Here is a 25863-nt window from a genome sequence, read left to right as displayed (position 1 = left end):
AAACCATCTGCAAGGAGTTTGTATGTTCCCCCCGTGTTTGCATGGATTTCCATCCCATATTCCAAAAAAGACATACTGATAGGGAAAAATGTATGTGGGGCTCACAATCTACATTTAAAAAAAAAAAAAAAAAAAGAATGCTAGACTATTCCTACTGAGAAGGGGAATATCTCCCCTTTAAATCCTAGTTGTACAGTATTGCTGTCTTCTCTCTTTACACTTTATCAGCATCTCTTTAATCTCTCTTCCACCATGAGCTCTGCCATCCTTCATGCATCAAGTATAAAAATATATACTCCCTTAGAGACTTTAACTTCAGTTAACTCGAGATTCCAACTTCAAAGTACTTTTTTTTTCTAGAGAAAAATATGTGCTATCAAAAATGATCGCAGCATAAGAATGTCTATGAGTAGCCTAAATGATCACAGGGATGTTATTAACTCTCCTAGTGCCATGGAGTGTAGTCACTCTGACTACTTTTATTCTGAGATTGATGAAAGGCAGCAAACAGGGAAATCAATGAATCTCTCTAATGTTTATTCATGGCACGCGGCGAGAGTTCTACATGAAATGAGGATGAACTTTTGGCCAAGAAATTGACTTTTTTCTAAACTTCTGCTCTATTAAAACCAGGATTCACAATGAGACATGAGTCTGTTGACTACTAATCTGAGAAAAATGTGACCTGTAGTGTTGATCTCATATGTAGCAGACATAGAATTATTTAAAAAGGTGGATAATTGGAGAGACTTATTTATGCAGAAACGTCTTTATAAACATTCTTAGTAGAGATGAGCGAACAGTGTTCTATCGAACACATGTTCGATCGGATATCAGGGTGTTCGCCATGTTCGAATCGAATCGAACACCGCGTGGTAAAGTGCGCCAAAATTCGATTCCCCTCCCACCTTCCCTGGCGCCTTTTTTGCACCAATAACAGCGCAGGGGAGGTGGGACAGGAACTACGACACCGGGAGCATTGAAAAAAATTGGAAAAAGTCATTGGCTGCAGAAATCAGGTGACCTCCATTTTAGACGAATAGTGGATTTCAAATCCGGGTCATATGAGAATGTGAACTTTGTGACTATGAGACAGGGATAGCTGTACAGGCAGGGATAGCTAGGGATAACCTTTATTTAGGGGGGAATGTTATTAAAAATAACTTTTTGGGGCTCTATCGGGTGTGTAATTGTGATTTTTGTGAGATAAACTTTTTCCCATAGGGATGCATTGGCCAGCGCTGATTGGCCAGAGTACGGAACTCGACCAATCAGCGCTGGCTCTGCTGGAGGAGGCGGAGTCTAAGATCGCTCCACACCAGTCTCCATTCAGGTCCGACCTTAGACTCCGCCTCCTCCAGCAGAGCCAGCGCTGATTGGCCGAATTCCGTACTCTGGCCAATCAGCACTGGCTAATGCATTGTATTGGCGTGATGAAGCAGTGCTGAATGTGTGTGCTTAGCACACACATTCAGCTCTACTTCATCGGGCTAATAGAATGCATTGGCCAATCAGCGCTGGCCAATGCATTCTATTAGCGTGAACTGAGTTTGCACAGGGGTTCTAGTGCACCCTCGGCTCTGCTACATCAGATTGCTACATCTGATGTAGCAGTGCCGAGTGTGCATCAGATGTGTAGTTGAGCAAAACTGACTCAGCACTGCTAAGTCTCTGCATTCGCATAGGAATGCATTGGCCAGCCTTCGGCCAATCAACGCTGGCTCTGCCGGAGGAGGCGGAGTCTAAGGTCGGACCTGAATGGAGACTGGTGTGGAGCGATCTTAGACTCCGCCTCCTCCAGCAGAGCCAGCGCTGATTGGTCGAGTTCCGTACTCTGGCCAATCAGCACTGGCCAATGCATTTCTATGGGGAAAAGTTAGCTTGCGAAAATCGCAAACTGACAGGGATTTCCATGAAATAAAGTGACTTTTATGCCCCCAGACATGCTTCCCCTGCTGTCCCAGTGTCATTCCAGGGTGTTGGTATCATTTCCTGGGGTGTCATAGTGGACTTGGTGACCCTCCAGACACGAATTTGGATTTCCCCCTTAACGAGTTTATGTTCCCCATAGACTATAATGGGGTTCGAAACCCATTCGAACACTCGAACAGTGAGCGGCTGTTCGAATCGAATTTCGAACCTCGAACATTTTAGTGTTCGCTCATCTCTAATTCTTAGGCTTCATCTTGCTGAATGAGAACATAAAAGTGAATACGTGTATATTCACTTCAAGTAGCGTCTTAAAGTGAAGCTGTTGGGTGATTTTTGATATCCTCTCTGACAGTAGGATATGATAGCAGGAGTAGAACTGAACTCCGTGAGATATAGGTTTAATATTTAAAGCAGGATTTTTTAGTAAAAAATAAATATAAAAAAAAGCTAATCCTGGCAGGACTTCTATGAGAGGCATTGAGAGTCCTGCTTACCGCAGCCGCACACAGTGATTGACAGCCTATTATGTATACACTGATATAGAGAGAGCTGTCTGTGACTGTGTATGGGCGGAATAAGCAGGACTCTCACTGTCTCTCATAAGAGTTCTATCCAGATATACTCTGCTTTTTACTAAAAAAAATTGCTTCAAGTTTGTCTTTGAGTATGTGACATTGTAGTATGTAGTTACTAGAAATGAGCGAGTAGTACTCAATCGAGTAGGTATTCGATAGAATACTACGGTATTCGAAATACTCGTACTTGATCGAGTACCACTCGCTATTCGAATGGAAAAGTTCGATGCAGAACCAGCATTGATTGGCCGAATGCTATACAGTCGGCCAATCAACGCTAGTTCTTCTCCTACCTTTAGAAGTCTTCTCCATGCAGCTTCCCTGCGGCGTCTTCCGGCTCCTCATTCACTCTGCCAGGCATCGGTAGTACCGCTTGTAGTGCGGACATGCTATAAAGTTGGCCAATCAACGCTGGTTCTTCTCCTACCTTTAGAAGTCTTCTCCTTGCAGCGTCCCTGCGGCGTCTTCCGGCTCTTCATTTACTCTGCCAGGCATTGGGCCTGGGCAGAGCCGACTACGCATGTCCGATTGTAGTGCGGGCATGCACAGTCGGCTCTGCCCAGGCCCGATGCCTGGCAGAGTGAATTCAGAGCTGGAAGTCGCCGCGGGGACGCTGCACAGAGAAGACTTCTCGGAGGATCTGGCCCGACCCTCACTTGTGGACTTGGTAAGTATAATTTGATCGAACGTTGCCTACCCCTGAAATGAGCATTTTTCCCCCATAGACTATAATGGGGTTCGATATTAGAGTCGAGTAGTCGAATATTGAGGGGCTACTCGAAACGAATATTGAATCTCGAACATTTTACTGTTCGCTCATCTCTAGTAGTTACACTGTTGGTATGAAACACACATAAGTTACATTTAAGACTTCTTTCTCAATGCTTATCCAGGGTACATTTATCTTCTGTGTGTGAAAGCTTCCAGTGCATACATTAAACCGATTCATTGGCAACCACTTGACAGAGGCCAACAGAATATACATAACAGGTATACATTGGAGTTTCTATGGAATAGTGCAGCATACTGGCATGCAATAAAAATTTGTATACTATATGGTATAGGTATTTTTTACATAGCGTTTGTTAGTGGCAGTTCCTCCTTAGGGATATCCTTGGACATGTGTCCAAGGTTTTGTCTGAGGTCCTTGCACCAAGGTGGTGCACACTGAATAATGCAGATTAAAAGGAGCCCAAAGCAAATGTCAGTCTTTCTACATAATATAAAGCTGAAGCATGTGGGAAAATGAAGACTAACCTGCCTCATCCAATCCCATAAAAAAAATATAATGCTGCCTAATGCAATACATCACAGCTGTATGGGACTATGAACCCCTAGACTAGTCATAGCGTCCATACCAGCCCCTGAATAAAGTTAAGGACTACTCTTGAGGCTCCAAGAATGTAAGTTGGTTGACCACCAAACTTATAGGCAAACGTCTAAGTGGGTTACGAGAGTAGAACCAACCTTTAGAGTTTCTTTAGTTTTCAGTTTTAATGATCTTTTTATGGTATTTTCTGGTTTATTTATCTACCAAACACAAATGAAGAAAAATAAAAGGTTCTTAAAACCTAATGAAGATCTTTTACGAGTTCTTATATAGAGAAATGTTAATTTTGACATCAAGACAGTTCTGAGTATCCATAACACTGACAATGAGTAGAAATCCTCACACCTACCTGAACCCATAGCAATCCACCAACATGCGTTGCTTTTTATAAATAACTTTGGTAACCCAGATTTAGTGTGAAAAATGTACCTAGCTTGAATTTCTAACGCTAAACTCTCAGTGACCTTGGCAATATTACAGGAACATTAGGGAATAATATTTTTTCAAGGATAAACCGCTCTTTAATAATTTACTCAGTGTGTTGGACACAAACAAGGCTTCTTTTTTCACCAAGGATATCAAATTGTCTGTTCCATTAAAGTAGGTTTTTTTGATGCCATTGCATAAAAGACACTTTGTCAGATTAGCGTGAAACACCTCTGTTTATGCAAGAATCCTAGAAAAAATGGGAACGTTTCATAGGGAGCATTTAGGATTCATTATCGTCTTCTGACTTTGTGAATTAGATTTTGCCTGTTTGAAGGGATCTCACACATGCCTGTGGAATACACAGCGCATTTATGTAACATTTTCTCACTATATTTATCCTCCTTCAGCGTAAATCTTAAAGATTAAGTCGCATATCAGCATCTTAAATATACCCTATGTGTTATTTTTGGCAAAATGCCCACTTGACCAAACTTGGCATGTGAAAAAAAAAAATATATATATATATATACTTCCTCATGAAAGTCAAACAAACACAGAACCGATAACTACGTTAAGTAAACCATCATTTTCTAAGTGCCCTAAGTACTTAAGATATATTCATGTTTCAGAGGAAACTTGGATAAATGACCTAAACATTGGAAAAGCTGACCTACGTTTAGCCATCATGAATTTATAGGTGAGAAGCTTCTTTATCATTCTGTCACCCAAAAATAGTTGAAGTATTTTTTAGATTTTTAACTACATAATCTAAAATAGTCATGTAACTTTGAGTCCATTTAAACTCAGCAAAGATACAATGCTGTTCCTAGCCTTGGTATAGTTTTACTTAATCCCATATGTTATATAGCTTTACTTTTTTCTTAATATGTTTCTCAGAATTTTAAAAAAATTTTTAGAATATAGAATGGAAGAAAAATATCAGACGTTTGGCAGAACGAAAACAAAATAGTCACCAAGAACATGTGGTAAAAGCAAACAAGTTACATACGAACAGTACAAATGAGCCGGCAGTTCAAGATCAAGGGCAAATAAATCTACATTAGAGTCAAAGGAAAATATTCATAACAGACTTTAGTATGGAAGACGTAAAACTGCAAAAAGAATAAAGAATAGAGCTAGTAAATAAAGAGGGCAAGCAATAGCAGGAAGCAATTGGGAAGATGATAGCAGAAAGAAGGTGAAAGTGTGGGGGAAGACACGAAGATTTTAAGGACACGTTGATACAGGGTTTCTATACTGATTGCCAGATTGGAGGCGGGAAAGAATTTTATCCCCTGAAATGGGGCAATTGGCATGAGCCTCATCGGGGGGTTTTGCCTTCCCCTGGATCAACACTGTAGGGATTGTATGGTTATAGGTTGGACTTGATGGACTGATTTCTTCATCTAACATCAACTACTATGTAACTATGAAGCATGGCCAGGTAAGAGAGAATTAGACTGCCGCCTATACTGTAAATTTGGCCTAGTAGCCCAAATGAGTCTATATGATGATTTATTAGCTTTCCTGAAGACCATCCAGCAGTGCTATGTGGCTAAATAATTCTCAGATTAAGAAAGAAAAGTAATGTGTTATAGTAGTCTTCATATGCATCTGCTGGTCAATGTCATTGACCCATCCTCTTATTATAAAGACCTTTTGTCAGCTTTCTATGGATACGTTAGAGAGACAGTGTACCAAAATACTGACACTTGTGATGTGCATTGAAGCAGTCTGTAGGCAAATCTGAAAAATCAGACTATTAGTGCACTTGCAGACCATAAAAAGTTGATTATCTCTGCTTTGCTTCATTGGTTTGCTTCTGCTCATATTAAACACCACTATACTGTAGTATTCCTGGTTTGGGAGGTATTTCAGACCAATAGATTCCCTTTACCTACTTATTCTTTATAGGGCAGATGCCAGTCTCATGTGAATTGTATATTCATGGCATATTGTATAGAAATCTAATATACATTTTGAAGATGCCTAAGATGAATTTTCCAAAGTGGCATTACAGTGTATGATATGAGTAGTATATGTAAGTCACATCTAGTATAAACATAGGTCAATAGAGGTTAAAGGTTATATCTCAATATTAAAAAAAAATATTCTCAGACATCAGTCCAATAGCATAGCTCAAAGTGGTAACAGACAAATCTGCTCCTACAATACAATATGTCCTTTGGTTCTTACCATTGCATGTTGTGATGATGTCCCATTTAATATCAGTCACATACCCCTGGGGCTACATGCCATGTCTGTAGGGGTACTCACAATGCTATCAGGAAAATAATGGACACAGTCAGCTCTGGCCTTCATCTGATTGCAAACTCAAGTCAGTGAGTCTTTACGAAAAGTATCCCAAGCCCATAACATGCTAATGGTAGATTGGATAGCATTTTATACCGCCAGATTTCTGTTAATGTGTGTTATAGTTCTGAGGTTCTTTTATGTGATTTATTTCATACTGGGTACTTTTGAGAGATACCACCCTGTAACTTTAGTATTCCTATTCTGTAATAGTTTTACAGGTTTATAGGTTTACTTTCCTTTACTCTAATAAAATCCTTTCTTTCACGTCCATATGTGTATTATTCATCTATAATGAGGTCCATAAAGTGTTGCAATTGTGCGGAATCTTCAATACAATACTAAAAAGAATAAAGGAAAGATAATACAAATTGGAAATTCTAAACTACATAGGCAATGGAAGTTAAAGGGATTGTCCAGTTTCTGCAAATGATTGTTATTGTAATTTTCCAATATATTTTCTGTTAATTCCTTGCAGTTTTTTAGATCATGTATTTTGTATACTTCCAGTGGATAAAAATCAGTCCATGGTCATGTGATATACACATAGGTGCACAGCTCATTGTCATTTTACATACAATAACGTGTACTTCGTAAAACTGGACAACCCCTTTAAAGAGAACTTGTCACCATGAAAATTTATACTGAATCTATTCCCACAAACCTATATACCAATCTGCTCAGCTCCCCCCTGCACTATAACATAGTTCCTGCAGACTAGACTGCATTTTTATGGTGACAGGTTCCCTTTAAAGCTTAGTGGGGTTGCTATATAGTTTGATGGAATAGAAGATAAAAGTATATTTGGAGATTTTGAATTGGTATATATTTGGATTGTCATATTTGAGTGTGGTCTGTATATCTTATTCCCACTATAACCTATTTTCTACTCATTTTAATCTTAATCGTTATACTCAGCCTTTTAGTCAGTGTGAATGAGAATATGTAATTACCAATCATTTTGTAACATCTTTGCCTGTTCAGGTCTCTGCACCACCCTCTGCTCACACGCTGCAGTGCAGGAGGTGTATTCAGTTATGATTCCTTGCTTTACGTTATTTTTGTATTGTCTGAACACTGTCCTATTCTCTCACCTCTGTAATTGATTTTCCACCACACCCATCTCTTTCACCTTGGTTTCCCTTGGCTCTTCTATAGTTAATCTTAGCCTTACCTGTGTGATTGACAGCCTATCTTCCTATCAAATATTTATTGTTTCCTCACATTTACCTTGGGCTTGCTATTGTCTTGTGTGTGCTGGCTAATTTACTCTTTGTTATCTCTGTACATATTCCTTTACTTTTAACTATTCTTTTGGATTTTGATTCTGTACTGCACTGCTTGACTGCTATCGGTCCCTTGACTAGCTGACCTCCTTTTTGTTGTTGTTTGTCTTGTCTACATTCTGTGTCATCACTTTTTTCTAAGTAGGGACTGTCACCCAGTTGCCACTGTCACCTAGGGCAGTGAGGCAAGTAGGCAGGAACAGGGGAAGATTCAGTTTATGGCTTACTGTCTTGTCGTAAAGACCCTCCTTCCAGGGTTCACCAACAGCTACTGGGGAATTTGTCTTCTAGCAATTCCCTTACACATTTGCTTTGTCACTCTTCATAAAACACTCTTCACCCCATTTACCTATTGTTTTGACCTCTGAAATGGTAGGTTTTCACTTCCTGGTCAAATATGCTCTAAAAAGCGAAGGAGCTGGCCAATGTACAGGCGATTTTCTTCCTGATCTCAGTAACTTTATAATGTGGGTTGTGAGCCAGGCCACAAAGCTAAAGAACACTTTTATCTGGGCAGATATATAATATTGTTACAGTTGTAGCCAATTTGTATTATTATGCAATTCACTATCACTGGGAGATTGGAATCTACTAAAAAGGGTCTGTCAGAATAAGGGAGCTGCTCTATGATGAGCTGTTGGAGAGAAGTCTGTAAACTGTTCTTGAATGAAGGCCATGTACTATCTGTGTTCGACCTTGCCAATAATAATTTCCCTTTTCAGGCCACTCTATCGGAGTTTTAACAATTGACAAATATGGGGATAATTGTACAAATACAATAAAGCAGCTATTCACAATTCATGCTCCCGGCCAGAAACCTCTGATTCCCCATGGTGTATATGCTGTTTTGCTTTTACATTTGGTAATAACATTTGTCCAGTTCTTATTGTAAGTCATCGCCTATTGGATCCACAAAGCAGAAGCTGGGATATATTTACAACATTTGAGGCCTGATTTGTGTTTCATTTTTACAGCCAAATGCTTTTCAGTCAACACATGTGGTATAAATATCAACAGAGCTTCCACTCCAAGTTACTCTTGGATAAGGTTTATAGCATTCATAGAAAGGATCTTTTGTTTTCTATGTCAAAAATATCTTAGAAACCGCCAGCTCATATCAAAACTCTTAAGGCCAAGATCTAAAAAATCAGTTTAATTGAAGGTCGTCCATGCTGTCAGTCAGGAAGTCTATCTAAGCTGGTCATGCCACGCCACCTTCTGTTAGAAAAGTTTACATTGATTTGCAGTATGGACATCTATACCAGTTTTTTAGGCAAAGTTCACATCTTCAGTGAAGAGAAAAAAAGTCCAATATTGCTCACCCTTTCCACACGAACAAGGTGCACTATCCAATGCCTCCGGGACTGAGGACCAAGGTAATTCCTGTTCCAACTTGTAGTGAATAATAGAAAAGTTCACACCTGCATTCGGGCTTCCGTTCAGGGGGTCGGCTTGGGGACCCCCTGAAATGGAAACCTGATCTGCCAAATAAAGCAGTTACCTGCGGAAACCCGCAGACCCCATAGACTTGAATGGGGTCTGCATGGTTTCTGCTTGGTTTCCTCCCGAAAAGGAGAGACAAGCGCTGCTTGCAGCATTTTCCTCTCCGCATTTTTCAAGCAAAGAAGAGAGCGGAAGTCTCGTACGGAGATACAAAGCTGGTGTGAACCCAGCCTCAAATATGAAGAGTCCAATATATCAGTCAAGTATGTAAAATAAAGGCTATCCTATAGGAATTATCTGTAATTCTTTTAGAAGTAAAATATAAGAATTTAACAAGATGGGATATCAAATGGAAATGTGAAATTGATAAACTGAGGGTTGAGTCAGTGGATATAAAAGTACAGGGCATTAAGAAGAAAGGAGCTATTAAGGGGCCAGGACTATTGTGGAGACAGAGTGGAGAGAAATTAGACATGTATTAAGAATGGCACATCCTGATGGCGGAAGCACCAGAATTATTTAGTGGCTCAAGCCTAATAATTCTAACACACCACGGGAGGTCTCCTGTACCACAAATGAAATCTACACAAGTCAGGAATGAGCATAAATTTCTGCTATATTGCTGTTCATTTTTTACAACAGTGGAGTAGCAGTCAAGAAAATTACAAAATGGCTCATCATTGGCGCCAATGTGGATCTTGCACCAAAGATCCACCACAAGTATGCCTATTTATAGCTGTTCCACATATAATAGCTTATCACAGGGGTTATGACTAGAGATGAGCGAACAGTGAAATATTCGATATTCGTTTCGAGTAGCCCCTCAATATTCGACTACTCGAATCGAATATCGAATCCTATTATACTCTATGGGGGAAAAATGCTTGTTTCAGGGGTAGGCAACATTCGATCAAATTGAACTTACCAAGTCCACGAGTGAGGGTCGGGCTGGATTCTCCGAGAAGTCTTCTCCATGCAGCGTCCCCGCAGCGTCTTCCGGCTCTGAATTCACTCTGCCAGGCATCGGGCCTGGGCAGAGCCGACTGCACATGCCCGCACTACAAGAAAATGGCCGCTTACAGTCAAAGAACCAGCGTTGATTGGCCAAATGTTTAGCTTTCGGTCAATCAACGCTGGTTCTGCATCGTATTTTTCTATTCGAATAGCGAGTGATACTCGATCGAGTAGGAGTATTTCGAATACCGTAGTATTCAATCGAATACTACTCGCTCATCTCTAGTTATGACCAACCACTAAAGAAAAAAATTCACAGCCTGGCTGATTGGTATCAAAACCGATGATAATTAAAATATAACTTATTTTTCGCCTCATAGGCTAAAAACAACCACATTCACAAAACCTATATCATCCATATTTTCCACAATTACTGAATAGGATGAAGTAACCCCCTCCCTCAGTAAATACACAAACTATCACTCCTAGACAAACCTAATAAGGGTTGAATGTATGGGTAATAATTAGAGATGAGATGATATTGTTGCTAGGCACAGTGGCCTCCCTATACCAGTATTTAGCACTACCAGCGATGTGCAGTTACAACTGCGGTTCCTGAGGCACTGATGGTGTACCCCAGTACTTAGAGTGTCTGACTCCCCTATTGCCCATTATCCCGCTGGGTATATATTTACAACAGGAGTGTGGCGTTTAGACATAGGCTACACCCCATAGGAGGAGGAATGTCATATAGTGGGTCATCCGACCCGTGACATTTGTTATACCATATCTATGCAGCTAATGTGAGGTTAAGTTGGACTATAGGCAGCTGTCAGACCCACTACATATACCTTGGGGATGCCTCATTAGTGCTGCTCAATACCGCTGTGGCAGGGCTTTTTGCTTATTATGGCCTTACTTAGCACTGATTTTATCTAAGAGCTGCTGTGCTCTTATCATTTTCACGCGTAGTATTTGTTACAGAGTATAGCAGGGCTCATAGCAGGCAAGAGCATTGAGCCGGAATATTAATATAATCACTCACTAGCGTTCATTAGGTTGGATGCTTGAATCGTAGGGTGTGCTTTAATATTATTACCCATACATTCAACCCTTATTAGGTTTGTCTAGGAGTGATAGTTTGTGTATTTACTGAGGGAGGGGGGTACTTCATCCTGTTCAGTAATTGTAGCAAATACGGGTGATATAGGTTTTGTGAATGTGGATGTTTTTAGCTTATGAGGCGAACAATAAAAGTTATATTTTAATTATCATCATTTTTTTATACCAATCAGCCAGGCTGTGAATTTTTTTCCAGATATAATAGTCAGTTTTTCCCAGTGTCTACAGGAGATTTGTAGAAGGCAGAAGGTCCTTACAAAGCATTTGGTATTGAAGAGGCAAATTGTATAGAACAGAGATGCCCAACGCATGGCCAAATGTGATCCTAACAGTGCAAGTTAATAATTCTGTCGATAGTTTAACAGCAGCCGAATCTGGGACCGAGGAAATTTTTAATGTGTATGATGGTGTCCTATTGGAGGAGAAAAGGACTCGGCTATTAGATTTCAGCATGTCTGATCCTCTTATTCCTTTAGGAGAAAGCCACCAGGGCTAGTGAACCTAGGGAACCGAGATCTGGAATCATGTGATAAGTTGTTGCTCTTCTCTTCATTAGGTTCACCATATCCCAGATTGAATTGGCTGAAGAAAGACTTCCCAATGCCAAATAACTCATTTGTCCTTTCCAACGGTTCTCTACTGCTGACAAACATCACAGAGGAAAGTGAAGGAACTTACATGTGCATTGCAACAAATGCTCTTGGAAAAACAGTAGCAATGTCTGCTCTGCACTTATCTGGTTCGTATCAAGATCGCTAACTGCATTCTTTTGTTATGAGCTAGTGTGCGGTGAGGTTTTATAATCCTATCAGTTTTTATAGCATTCCTGAGAAATAATAGCTCTAACAAAATGTTGTGCCTTTATTTTTGAAATTCCGAATTTTAATGAAAAGGGGCAGCTTTGGATTATTTTGGAAATTGTAAGCCTTAGTCCAGCATGTGGTTTAAGCATGACGTCTGTCTGGTGTCTCTTCCAGCTCATTATCCTGGTATTGTACTGGTATTGTACTGTACTTTACATGTGCAAGCGAATGAAATGTTAACCAAACCTTTAAACATTTAAGGTCAGCTTTTTCTTCTGAGATCTGCATATTCTCAGCAAGTTTTAACAAATGTTTTCTTGAGAACACACTGTTTCCAGGGCTCGGCTGTGTCTTGTTGCTATTTTATAGAAAAATGTTGGTTTACTATATTGGATTATTATAAAGAGCTTTTGTAAAACATATTTATTTATTGGTTCATACATACAGCTGCTGGCTTTCAGAAAAATCTGAAAAAAACCCAACAGGTGCATTTTTTGGTTGTGGATTTTGTGATTTATTGCTGCAGATTTGACACAAATTTCATCTTATGAAATAGAAAGGGTGAAATACAAATTTTATATCTGTGCCATAGGTAATTTTACTCTGCAGATTTTTTTTTTTTGGCAGCTTGTGGGTTTGAGTACATGTCAACTGCAATGCTATGGGGGGATTCGCAGGGCATACATACAGTTACAGTATGATGGATACAGAAGGGAATACAAACATAGAAAAAAGTGAAGTCATCTACCCTTAGGCATTAATATGTAGTATGGCATGTACTCTACCTATGCTTACATGGAATGATGATGGTTAAAAGAGGTGACCTGTATGAATATTATCATTATAGGTAACAAAATATACAACACAGCAGAGGATCAGACTCGAAAAGCTAAAAGACGTGTTCTAATGGCATCTACAGTTGGAACTAGCATTGTGGGTAAACTTGGAGACCTTTTACGTATTGGTAAATCTTCTTTTACTATACGATATTTTCACTGATAATTGAACTATACATATACTATTACAGCGGTGTAAAAATTGTGCAAAATTTATAAGGGGGCCCCACTTACCATTTACTACCTAAAATACTGGATTGTTCTTATGTTGTAGAGAGGTCTTTGGGCCCCTTGAGGCTTCAGGGTCTCGCAGTGACTGGTACCTCTGCACCCCATAGCTACACCCCTGCATTATTAGATAATATTGTGTATTAATGTTCATATCTAAAACCAAGAAAATTAAAGCCAAATTACACTGAAGCCTAGGAATTTAGGTGCAATTGCATTTAACCAAGGGATCCTATTTTCATCTCCCTTGTTACAATGTGTTTACAAAGTGCATATTCATTGCAACAATTTCTGTAACTTATATATTTGTTTGATTCATCTAAATGTGACTGTTTTATGTATAGAACAGAATTTCTGCTAGAAATCTGTCATGAAATCTTTGCACATGTACACTGTATGAAGCTGGCTTCCTCTCACTTGATCATGGATGGTCACCTGTGATTTTCCATCAAAATAGAGGTGCTGAAGGTTTAGGCTAGATTCACACAAAAAGGTGCAGAACGGCCATACATTTTAGTGTATGGAAAGATCCGTGAAAGTGGCCAAAAATAGGACGACTTATATTTTGACAGTCTGTGAAAATAGCGATTATGTGAATAGTCCGCATTAATCAGCACTGAAATTAATGCTGCTGTGTGTTAAAAAAATGGATATCACACGGCCATTACTTACTTTTGTGGGAATATAGCCTTAGAGAGAAAAAAGAGCATTTTTGACCAGTTGAGCTGCCACAACCATATCAAGGCAATAGGGTTTTATAAAACCCTATTCAAACTCTGTGGGGAAAAACAACTGGAATTGTAGCGCTGTAGCTTAACAAATGTCTTTCCCTTCATTTCTATGTAGGTATTGTACTTAGCTCTATATAATGCAGGCGGTACATTACAACATCAACAGCAATAGCCATACCAAAGGTTTTGTCATGGATTTGCAGGATTTTACTGCCATTTCCATAGTGGAAATTTTCCATTGCATGTGTATATTTTCTTTAAAGGGATTCTATTATTGGGAAAACTCATTTTTAACTAAGCATACATTTGCATAGCCTTTAAAAGGCTATTCCACACCTACCTTTGGTTTGTTAATCCCCTCAGTCATTTTTGAATTATCCCACTTTTATTGATATCCTAATTGGCCAGCAACGAACACTGGACATTCAGTGAGCACTGTGTGATATATGTACACAGGGGGAGTTGCTGATGATGATGATGACTCATCAGCCTCCCTGCGCTCACCTCCCCCTGTGTACACATATCAGACAGTGCTCAGTGAAGTTCCGGTGCTCATTGCTGGCTAATTAGAATATCAATAAAAGCGGCATAATTAAAAAATGACTGAGATGATTAACTAACAAAAAGTATGTGTGGAATAGCCTTTCTAAAGGCTATGCAAATATATTCCTAGTTAAAAATGAGTTTTCCCAATGATAGAATCCCTTTAAAACGAATCTACTGCCACTATTATAACCTCTAATATGTTGTTGTAGGGCATGTTAGTGACAAAGTGAACATACCCTTTTTCTGTCAAAGTATAATATTTATTTTAATCTGTATGCAAATGAGCTGCTCAGTGCATCGGGGGCATGACCAATCTGCCAGGCCACCTGTTTTTGTCTGTTGCATAAAGATTGACAGGTTCCAATGTGCAGCAACCACATCAAAAACAGATTCTACGACAGGTACAGCCACATCCCCTTGCATCAAACAGACTATTAGCATGAATATTGGATTAGAAGTGGTTTTAGTGGTGGCAGACCCACTTTCAAGTAAGAAGATAAAAACTGATGTTATATATCTCTGTACCATGTTAGAAGTAATTGCTATATTGCCAAGTAAATCAATGCCGTGATGTAGAATAATACTGCTTGTCCTCCTTAGGTTGTCCAGTGCAGACAAGCCACCAAAATACAATTCATTGGTTTCTAAGGAAGCAACCAGTTGAAGAAATCAAAGACTTGAAATATCGTGTTCTGGTTTCTGGACGTGTTCTAGAAATAAATCCTTTGTCTGAGCAGAGTACTGGAGAGTTCAGATGCTGGACTTTAAATGATTCAAAGATAGTGTCGGCCTGGGTGAACATCTCTTTAGAAGGTGGGTTTATACCTATTGGGAATTTAACCTAGGAACCCATTGTACAAAGAATAAGTAAAGGCACAAGTATCTGTACCCGTCACGTTCTCCACATTCACTCTGTATCAGTGATGCACAATTGTGTCCCCAACAACCTTAGAATTACATGTAAGGGCAGCATCTTATCTAAGTGAGGGTGTATGGTGGGGCATTTAACCAGGGGGATGGTTAAAAGACATTCCACAATAACTGTGCGATATGTGAATCCAGCCTAATGTGAGCCATGAAAACCATTTCTGGTATTTAATATCATGAAAATCCAACATTAATATTCCACCAGGTTTTTTCTGCAACGCTTTTAGGCTGCGTTTTCTATATGGGGCCTTAGTCTTACTCTAAAGCCAGCTGGGATATGACAAGACCTAGTGCCCACTTGATGTCTATATATGCTTTTGTAGCCGATATGGTAAGAAAAGTAATATTTTTAAATGCACATAACTGTAGTTGGACATTTAACGCTAATACAAGTCAGCACTTGCTGGAGCAGGGCTACAGATTGTAGTAAATCATTCCCTATGTGAAGAACAGTTCACTCTACCTCCCTTAGAGAACAAAGCAATAACTACATACACCTCTCAATTGCAGTTTGGTTTTACATTTATCAAGAGCAGAGTTTTACTAGAGCCCAGATAGACCTATTCTTATTAGCAATAAACTAGCCGCATATTCTGCCTTGCATATGTTTCTTGCTAAAACATTATCAACATGATTCATGCAAATTCTTGAATGCAGAAATGACTTGGACTAATTAGTAAGAAAATAGCAAAAAAATACCTATAGAAAAGAAAATAGTGGAAAACAATGAATTAAGGACGGCTTGATGACTCGCAGTAATGAGGCTGTGGATACAGCTGGGAGCTATCATTTGTTGCTGGTTATTACAGAAAATCTGGCTCTTTCTAAAGTCACATAAAAACCCTGCACTACCTCATATTCAAGTGTCAAAAAAATAATCATGACCACCATAGCCTGCATGCTACCCTATATAGTATGGTGTCTATTCATATCGCCACATAGTGCATATACAGCAACATATAGAACATATGCAGCATCTAACATACACAGAAATCCTACCGTACACTATATAAGCAAAATATAGCACATCTCACATGTCTAGAGATGCTGTAAAAATAATATGACAGGTAAACACATCTTTTAGGGATAGGGCAATCCCTTATCCATATCTCTAAAGCCCCCACCGATCAGGAGAATAGAGATTTTTTGGTCCCTGTTCTTAATGGAATGGCATATATATTGCTTCCTTTCATTGTCTAGTTTCTGCAGGTTATCCCCAATCTTGGAAATGGTAATATTGCTTACATGGACATAAATGGAAACATTGTTTCAAAAAACGGTGTTTTATAGTCCCTGCAAAATTTGCAGTTTTGGTTGAAGACTGCATAAAATTCCTGATTCAGAAACTGAATTTATAGGGTAGTTTTAGACTAGGTATACAAGGTGCATTTCTGTATAATTTTTGTTGCAGTTATGTTCCTTTTTCCGAAAAAAACATCTTAAGGGTGAATTCACACTGAGTAAACGCTAGCTTATTCTGAACGTAAAACACGTTCAGAATAAGCGGCGTCTAAAGCAGCTCCATTCATTTCTATGGGAGCGGGGATACGAGCGCTCCCCATAGAAATGAATGGAGCTGCTTTAGACGCCGCTTATTCTGAACGTGTTTTACGTTCAGAATAAGCTAGCGTTTACTCAGTGTGAATTCACCCTAAGTCTGAAGCCCCACTTGTGGAAACGCAGTGTTTTTTTGAGCCAAGTTAGGAGTGATTTGTAAAGGAATAGTAATTATAAAGGAAGCTCTTAGATGTTTCACTTTTGCTGAATACAATCCTGACTTTGGCTCAAAAAACCACAGCAAAATCTGCACCAAAAAATCTGCAACGTGCAGCCTCAGCCTAAGGTCGGTTGCAACCAGCCAAAAGTGAACTAAAAGGACACAAGGCACACGAGGGACATGGGGATGTCCCTCGTGTGCTGCCCATGGACAGGCAATGCTTCCATGGCTCCTTTCATTAAATTAATAGCATGGACCGCAAAATAGGACAGGAATAGGACCTGTTCTATATTTTGTGGCGCAGAGTGTCAGCCCGCACACGGCACCTTGAAAGTCACGGTCATTTGTAGGAGCCCATAGAAAAGAATGAGTCAGTGTGCTATCCGTGAAATACACAGATAGTACACTGACCATGGCCATGGTCGTCTGCAAAGGGTCTTAGTATGTTTTTTTTAACTAGCACATTTTTACTATGAATTTCAGATAGCCATTAAATTGAAAACCTGTAGCATACTGACAGCACCTGCTGTGCATTCATCAGATTTCGCAGGTTACTTTGCGGAGTGCAATCTTAGACAATGTATAACCATGCAAAATAATGTACATCAGTTAGAGGAGACCATGTTGTTTTCAGTCTCATTTTGACATCATGAATCTTTTCCTAATGTAACATTTGTTTGCTACAGCCTACAGACTGGAATATGGAGAATGGACTCCTTGCACAGCAACATGTGGAAACATGGGATCCCAATCCCAGACACAACATTGTATCAACAGGGAGGGACACAGGGTGAACATTTCTTTGTGTGAACATCTTGAACCATTACTGGCCACTTCTCGGGCATGTAACATACAAGACTGCTCTGCAAGGTAAAACATTGAGACTGATACCTCTGGTAAACATCAAATAGGAGACATAGAAAATGGATATGTTGATATGTTGCTAACTGTATTTGACATGTTATATATTCCTAGATGGGCAACAGGTTCCTGGTCTGAATGTTCTGTCACTTGTGGCACTGGATACCAGCAGAGACTAGTTGCGTGCCAGCAGATCATGTCAGATGGCCGTGTGCAGGTGCTGCCTTTAAATTCATGTGGATTTACTGACCGACCCGCCTCACAGAAGCCATGTTCTGTCGATACTTGTGGGGACTGGATTCCTCAGACATGGGGGCAGGTAAATACGAGTGTAATTCAATAAGCGGGGGTATCTCATTTTATATAAGTAGCAATTTTACCCAGGCTCAAAGGCTCCTCTGCCACATAAGAAGACATCAGTATCATAGATGGAACATAGTAGATGAGACCCTGTTGCAGATTTTGATTTGGAGGTTCCAAGAGCTTCAATTTACCTTTTGAGTAAGCATAACTTGTTTAGGGTTAGGCTCCATTTTGCAAAAACACAGGGTTTTTGCCACTGTGAAAATGCTGCAGCAAAAAAGCTGCATTTTCCAATACCTGCAAAGTTAGGGTCCAGTAATGGAAAGATCATGTGCAGTAGATGGTCTATGGCGCCATTCTATGTCAGTGTTAATGGTGTCCTCCTCCAAAAGAATCCTCCCAGATGAGTATGAATCACACATTATGTGAGTGTGCTCATCGAGACATGACCGGTATGTATACAACATTATTTTGTCCTTTTTGTCCCATTCCACATTCACACATTGCAACTTCCTAGCCGACAATCTTAGCTGTTTTTCCCAAGCGTACAATGATTGTATATTAAAATCCATCACCTTTGTACGTATTGCCCTAATGAAAACATCTCGGTAATACAGCTTATTCACACCTTGTAGAAGGTGGCAGTTATAGAATAACATCTAGCTGTAGTTGAAAGTATGTAGACACTATGCAATTCAGCTTGTTGTGTATGTGGAAATGTACTCTATAAAAGTTTGATTCTAGAAATTTTTTATTATAGTCATTTTCTATAGGGAGCCGAACCAAAGCAAACATGAGAGTGTAGCCGTGTTAAACCCCCCTTGGCAAAGATAGTGTAATGAGTAAGAGAGCTTGGCTTCTGTCATGCACCTCTTGTCGGAGGATGATTGTACATAATTAAAATACACGGCCCAAAGTCTCGAGCAGAAGCAGCGCAGATGTGTGTAGAAAACCAATAACAATTATTAAACTCCCCTGAAACATTAGTCTTTGTGAGAAAATTCATCAGTGGAATAAGACTGTGTTGTCAGCCAAATTGAGGTAAACTGCATTTAACACTTTCACTGGCAAGAACCTAGAAATATACCGTAGACTTTTTTTTTAATTAAAATTTTACCGCTGAGGAACTACCATTTGTCCTCACCATAGCCAACTTGTTTCCATGTCTCTATATTGATTGTAAATGTCACTTATATTATGTAAAATGAATGAGGACCTGTCAGCTCCCCTGATTCACTAGAATCCCATCCACTTTGCAGGGATTGTAAGACCAGGTTCACACGGGGTATTTTGGACCGGAATTTGACGCAGAGGCCGCCTCAGATTCCGGTCCAAAAAAACGGGTAGCCGTGATTGGATGCCGGTGCAGTGCACCAGCATCCAGTCGCGGCACTCCATGCCGGATTAGGGAGGAGTGCCGGATTAGGGAGGAGTGTCGGGAGTAGGGCGTGCCTTCAGGCGGATGTCGCGAGACTGAAAGAATGAGCATGTCGCTTCTTTTTTTCTGGGAACCCGAACAAACCGCTCCCGGAAAAAAGAACTGACTGGCTCCCATTGATGAGAGACGTTTTTTTGGTCAGGATTTTGAGGCCAATTCTGCCTCAAAATCCTGACCAAAATACCCCATGTGAACCCGATCTAAAACGCCACGGTTTTTGCTGTAGCGTTTCCACCATGGCTAAACTGCAGAGTTTATGCCTTAGACTGTACGTCTCTCTGGAAATGTATGAGTAAATTGACAACTGGGTGTGATGATTCCTCTTATCAAAGGTGACAGTAATGTAGACATCTACAGTATAGGTTAGCTACATATCTATTAATGCTGTGGAAATATATGATGCACATGAATACATGTAAATTTAGTTCTTCCTCTATGTACCTTCCACTACTTTCTCATTTCCATGCAGTGCAGATGGAAAGGTTCTCAGATATTTGTAACTTCAAGACACAGAAATGGTTTGTTTGGCTTACATTTCCCTTTCAAATATCCGTCCAAATGTAAGATTTATAAATGCTCCGCTTAGATGGAGTCAGAGCAGGGGACGTGAGTCTGTGTTCATACTGAAAAATGTCTTTCCTTTTAGTGTTCTAATCGCTGTACCGGACAAGGAATGGCTTTACAGCATCGGCACATACTGTGTCAAGACCGGAATGGAACCACCGTGCCAGACACTTACTGTGACAGGACGAAGAGGTATTTGATCCCATCTGAAACAAACCATGAGAAGCCAGTAACAGATTACAGATGTCATGCTCATTGGCATGCCAGCTTTATAGTGGAAGAAAACAGAACTAATCCAAAAACCTGCAGATTGTTTTTTCTGTCACTTAGTTGTGCTGATGTTCTGCTGAGATCATCTGAAGTTCTTCATAACGTTTCCCACTTGATAGATCTGAACATTTAATGTTGCATCTAAATGCTGGAGCGCTGAGTACTAGAATAATGAAACACGACAAGAGTTCCAGAAGGTTATAAGGGAGCCCTGACATCAGCTCAACTCAGTCTGAGATTTTGTATATGTCAGGAAAGACAAAAAAGATACATCTGACACACTATACATCTATGTTACACTCTCGATAGACAGATTGATAGATAGATAGATAGACAGACAGACAGACTGATAGATGATAGATAGATAGATAGATAGATAGATAGATAGACATTTGTGTAATATAAATGTCTAAACAAATGAATTTATAGTAGTATAGGTATTCAGGTTAGCAATTGGGAAGTATGTTCTTCTATCCATCATCTGAGCACAAAAAATAAATCTTTGACAAGGAAAAAAAGGAATATATAAGAAAGTTACGATTGTTCCCATTTTTGATAAATAAAGACACAAGGTAGAACTACCTAAATGTCAATCTTAATAAAGAGTTAGGCTATATTAGTCAATGTGGTTCTTCAGAATCTGTTCATGTTTGTTATATGATAGATATCTTCATTTTTCCACATGTGATGTGAAAATAGTCTAAGCCCACTTTCACATGGTCAGTATTTGGTCAGTATTATGCATCAGTATTTGTAGGACAAAACCAGAGGTGGAACCTATGCAAAGAAAAATGAATGGTATTATCTGTACCTCTTGTCTGTGCTTTGGACCAGCTCTTAGCTTTCTATTACAAACACTGACCACATTACTGACCATGGGGAAGTGAGCTTAGCTGTAACCTATGTGTAGTTTGGGTTACTAACAAGTACAGTGTTATGCACAAGATGATGGGAATGTTTATTGAGTTGTACATGGCATAATAGTGTAATGTCAGTTATATACAGTTATATATCATCACTGTGCTTAGTTTTTGCACACTGTGAGCTATGTAATTAATATAGAGTTTATTACCCATGTACTGTGATGTCAATATGTACTGTAACCCTTTTCATATGACATCACAGTTTACTGTTCATGTACTACATGACATCACTGTGTGCAACAGACCTTTACCGTGTCTTCATATTGGTTATTATCCATGCACTGAGATATCATTCCATGCAATATTAATTTCATATAGCATCTCAGTGCTGGTTTTTCGTATATTATGGCATTACCGTGTGCTTTATCCCTACATGGTGACATTCCTATCATTATATTACCCCTGTGCTGTGAAGTACAGTAACTAGGCTTATTGGGGCACATTTATTTTGTCTTGTACACCAGTTGTCTGACATACAAGGCATAAAAAATGTAATGTTTTTGCACAGGAAATTTGCTATTTTTTTTGCTTTAGCCGTATTTGCCACTTTTTTTGAAAAGGGGATGTGGCAATAGTGTGGAGCGAGGAGTACCTGAAGAGTTAATAATGACAGTCTTCATAAATCTCCCCCATTATCCCTGTATTGTTACATCACTACATTACTGTGTTGTTTGCATAGTGTGACATCACTGTGTTCAATACATCTTTCCTTTATTTCTTACCCTGTGCAAAGATATAATTATTCTTGCGCAGTGTCTCCACTTGTGCATTTTGAAGGAGTATAAAAGGAGGTGCTGAGATTTTAGAAGCACATGGACCTTGGTATCCAAGCTGGCCAAATGATTCCTTTGCCTAATCTAAGAGGATTGAGTAGTAGTAGAAAATTGCATATAAAGTTGGTTTTGCATAGGGGCTCGGTAGATTCAATGCATGCCTCTGCTTGTAAGATAGATATAAAGATGATTTAATGTATAAGACATTGTATAATCCAGTTGTCACTGCGATCGTATAAACCGGCACTATGGCAGAAGCAGCGGCAGACTTGCCATTATCCATTAATATTGAGTGCCTGCTGTTTTAAGAATTGGAATACATTTGAGGATTTCATCCTGAGGGAACTATTTTGTGTTGTGCTTTATCCCCAGGCCCGCTTCCAGAAGGAACTGTTCTTCAGAGATGTGCGATGTGTACTGGAGGACAGGACCCTGGAGACCTTGCACAGCAGCCTGTGGAAATGGCTTTCAGTCTCGGAAAGTAGACTGTGTACATAGGAAGAACGGCAAAGTCTTGGCTGATCAATACTGTGTGTGGAAACGGAGGCCCTCTACTTGGCAGCACTGCAATATTACATCCTGTGGAAGTATGCAAATATTTGGCTATTACAATCATTGACAATTATATTAAAAATAAAATCTCCTGAACAGATGTGTACACTTGCCAATACAGAGCACTGCTTGTAACAAGACCTCCATTCATTTAAAGTGTTTCTGTAACCTATGCACAGTGGAGGCCGCCATGTTGTTGGCTAAACAAATATTAACTATCCGTTTATTAGGAACTAAGGATGTTGCTAAAATGTGAGGTGGATTGTGACTCGCACCTCATTGGTATTATTGGTAGGAAATGATTAGACATTAGATAGGCTACCATCTTCTACACATTGGTTGAGTTCACAGTGTCTGCCTTCTCTTTACATAGGCGATGGGTATACTTTGTCGTGATGTTATATTCTACATATGTGCTTTTATACCAGCCTTATGTTTTAATTAGATCTTTTATTTTACAGAGGGAGAATGCAAGGACACAACTCACTACTGTACATTTGTAAAACAGCTTAAGCTGTGCTTAGTAGATCTCTACAAACAAAGGTGTTGTGAATCCTGTAATGGAGCATAACCTCTCCTGAAAACCGTACTCTGCGGTAAACTGAAGCCATGGGAAGGATCCTCAGACATTTGTATAAAGTTTGTACATTTAGGTTTAATGCTTAGAGTTTAAGGACTATTCAGTGGGACTCCTCAAACTGATAAGAAACCAGTGTGTAAGGTTTAGTCGAGCCCTGACGCCTTCTATGTCAATGCAAAACTTTATATTAAGTGTCCATAACGAGTCATATGACTATAATACATATCCTATAGATGGAAATGTCTATTGCAGTTCTAGTTACATCTCTGTTGGGTTTGAGGATCCACTTTGTCTGCCTTTCTATTACATGGTCCTGGGTTTATTAATATATACAGAATAGGGTTTTCCTTGGAAACAGTATTGTTGAAAGATTTATTTGACGCTACATCAAAGATAATTTGATGGAGAGAATTTGTTTTAATAGATCATATATAGAGGGTTAAGGTGTCATCAGCTGCAAAACCGGAATGTGAAGGCTTTGAACGTCTTGCAAGGTATAGAGGTTGATTTTCGGGGTGGTATTTACTAAGCATTGGTACTCTGGCAGGTACTCTACATAGCCATGTGCTTCATCTACCTTTGGCTTAGTATAATGGACCCTATTATTTCTATACAGTACTGGGAAAGAAACAGAATCATTGCTCACACCAATAGTACCAGTAATTGTAGTCATTTTGTAAGATTTTAGAAAGGCAAGATTTAATAGAATCATGTAATGCTTTTGGGCAGGGTTATACAACCTTGCCTCCCAGTCAACATCCTTTACTACCTGTATAGCAAAGTACAATAAGTCACCATATGCAATGTATACTATTCTATCACTACAGTTAATATACAGTATCTGCTGTAGTGTACATATATGTGAGAGTGCTTGTTTGTGTGTATGATGTATGCTGTATGTATGTAAATATATTAGCAGCAGTATTAACTCTATAAGATGGTGCCATATACTACAATGGTGTGTAGAGAACAGTGATAGTGTTGTATTCAACTCCTTACATTGTATAATGTTAACATTTCCCCGATGTCAGACTGCCCCAGCGATATTTTTACCAATGGGTTGGTTATATTAACAAAACCAAATGCACCTAATTTCTGCTTATTTTCCGTCAAACTGGCGTACATACTGTGCACTGCATTTATTATGTGTTAAAGGCTCAGTGGAAAGGGGGCAGGGTTTAGCTGGAAAGGGGTGGGGCTTAAGTTGCAACAAAGTGCAGCAATATTCTGGCACATACTGTAAGCCAACAAATAGGCGGCATAAACATAGACCAGACTGTGATGAATCCGGTGCATTTTAAGACTGTCTAGTCCAAGTTTATACACAGCTTAAGACAGAATTAGTAAATGTGCCCAGTATCTTTCTGTGGTTTATCACTCATGTTAGAAAGCTCCTAAAGTGATAAAAAAAATGATTGACCTCTAACACAATGGTGTCCTCTACTCTGAATTTTGTCCACTCTTATAATGGCCATAGTTCAAACTTACTGGTCAACTACAAAATTTCATAAGACAATTTAGAAGTAATCTGTAGTGTGAACACTGATACATAACACTTATTCTGTCTAGCATATTGCCTTAATCTGGGATTGTTGGTAGTAAATGCAGTTTGTTTTTATTTATTCAATCCCATCCAATACCACAGAGTCCATTGGGAGGCAGAGGAGGAGGGAAAAAAAAGTTTCCCCCTCCCCGAATGCACCACTACCGCAAAATGCCACCCATGTGCACTGGGTCTTCAGTGTCTAGTAGCAAATACTGCCATGATATTATTGCAAAAAAAAAAAAGTCCATTAATGACTGACTATACAACCTGCCCATACACTTAGCAATTCAGAGTATTAACATTCACAATCTCTGCATTTGTAGGGTTAAATGATCTAATCTGGGTAGCCAATGACTAGGGTAGTCTTGTTCAGGTCCCTTATCGATTAGCCAGAGTGAAATAAACTAAGACGTTTTTATCAATGACGGACCAAACATACCTGCATTACATAGACATGCCTTACATTTCATCAGTTCATTACTCCTATGTGGCCACAAACATCCATATTGCTTTGATCTGCAGCCTGTCCACTTTGGACCACTTCTTGGCTGCTGCAGGACCACTATGTGGAACCCTACCCTAAGGCTACATGTACATGAAAGAATGGGTTAGTGTGCTAGCTGTTAAAAATATGGCTAAAGTTTCTAACAACTTTCTATTATCTGACAACCTTTGTGACATTAGTAAATATTGTAATATACTTTAACAGATTCTGGCCCCTTTTGTTTGAAATATTGTCCTGAAATACACAATTTATTGTTCATTGCTATTGGAATACCGTTTGTAAGTACAGCACAAGTGGACAAACTCACGTATAGTGCAGAAAAGCTGAGGAGCGTCTCTTCAAACAATTATACCTTACGTATTTTCTAACCTTGAAC

General features: G+C 39.4%; 1 protein-coding gene across 1 annotated transcript in view; it reads left to right on the top strand.

Moving 5' to 3' along the window:
- ADAMTSL3 (ADAMTS like 3) overlaps window positions 1-24785 on the top strand; it is a 312808-nt gene extending 288023 nt beyond the window's left edge. The window contains exons 24-31 of the mRNA XM_075273425.1: window positions 11941-12123; window positions 13035-13151; window positions 15129-15341; window positions 17859-18042; window positions 18148-18352; window positions 20421-20530; window positions 22677-22891; window positions 23318-24785. Coding sequence (XP_075129526.1) covers window positions 11941-12123; window positions 13035-13151; window positions 15129-15341; window positions 17859-18042; window positions 18148-18352; window positions 20421-20530; window positions 22677-22891; window positions 23318-23427 — 1337 coding nt within the window. The 3' untranslated portion in view covers window positions 23428-24785. The remainder of the gene's footprint in view (window positions 1-11940; window positions 12124-13034; window positions 13152-15128; window positions 15342-17858; window positions 18043-18147; window positions 18353-20420; window positions 20531-22676; window positions 22892-23317) is intronic.
- The last annotated feature ends 1078 nt before the right edge of the window (window positions 24786-25863 follow it).

The sequence above is a fragment of the Leptodactylus fuscus genome, chromosome 5 (genome assembly GCF_031893055.1).
Source record: "Leptodactylus fuscus isolate aLepFus1 chromosome 5, aLepFus1.hap2, whole genome shotgun sequence".
NCBI classification, from domain to species: domain Eukaryota; kingdom Metazoa; phylum Chordata; class Amphibia; order Anura; family Leptodactylidae; genus Leptodactylus; species Leptodactylus fuscus.
Note: the sequence above shows the minus strand (reverse complement) of the source record. Positions and strands in the feature narration are given on the sequence as shown.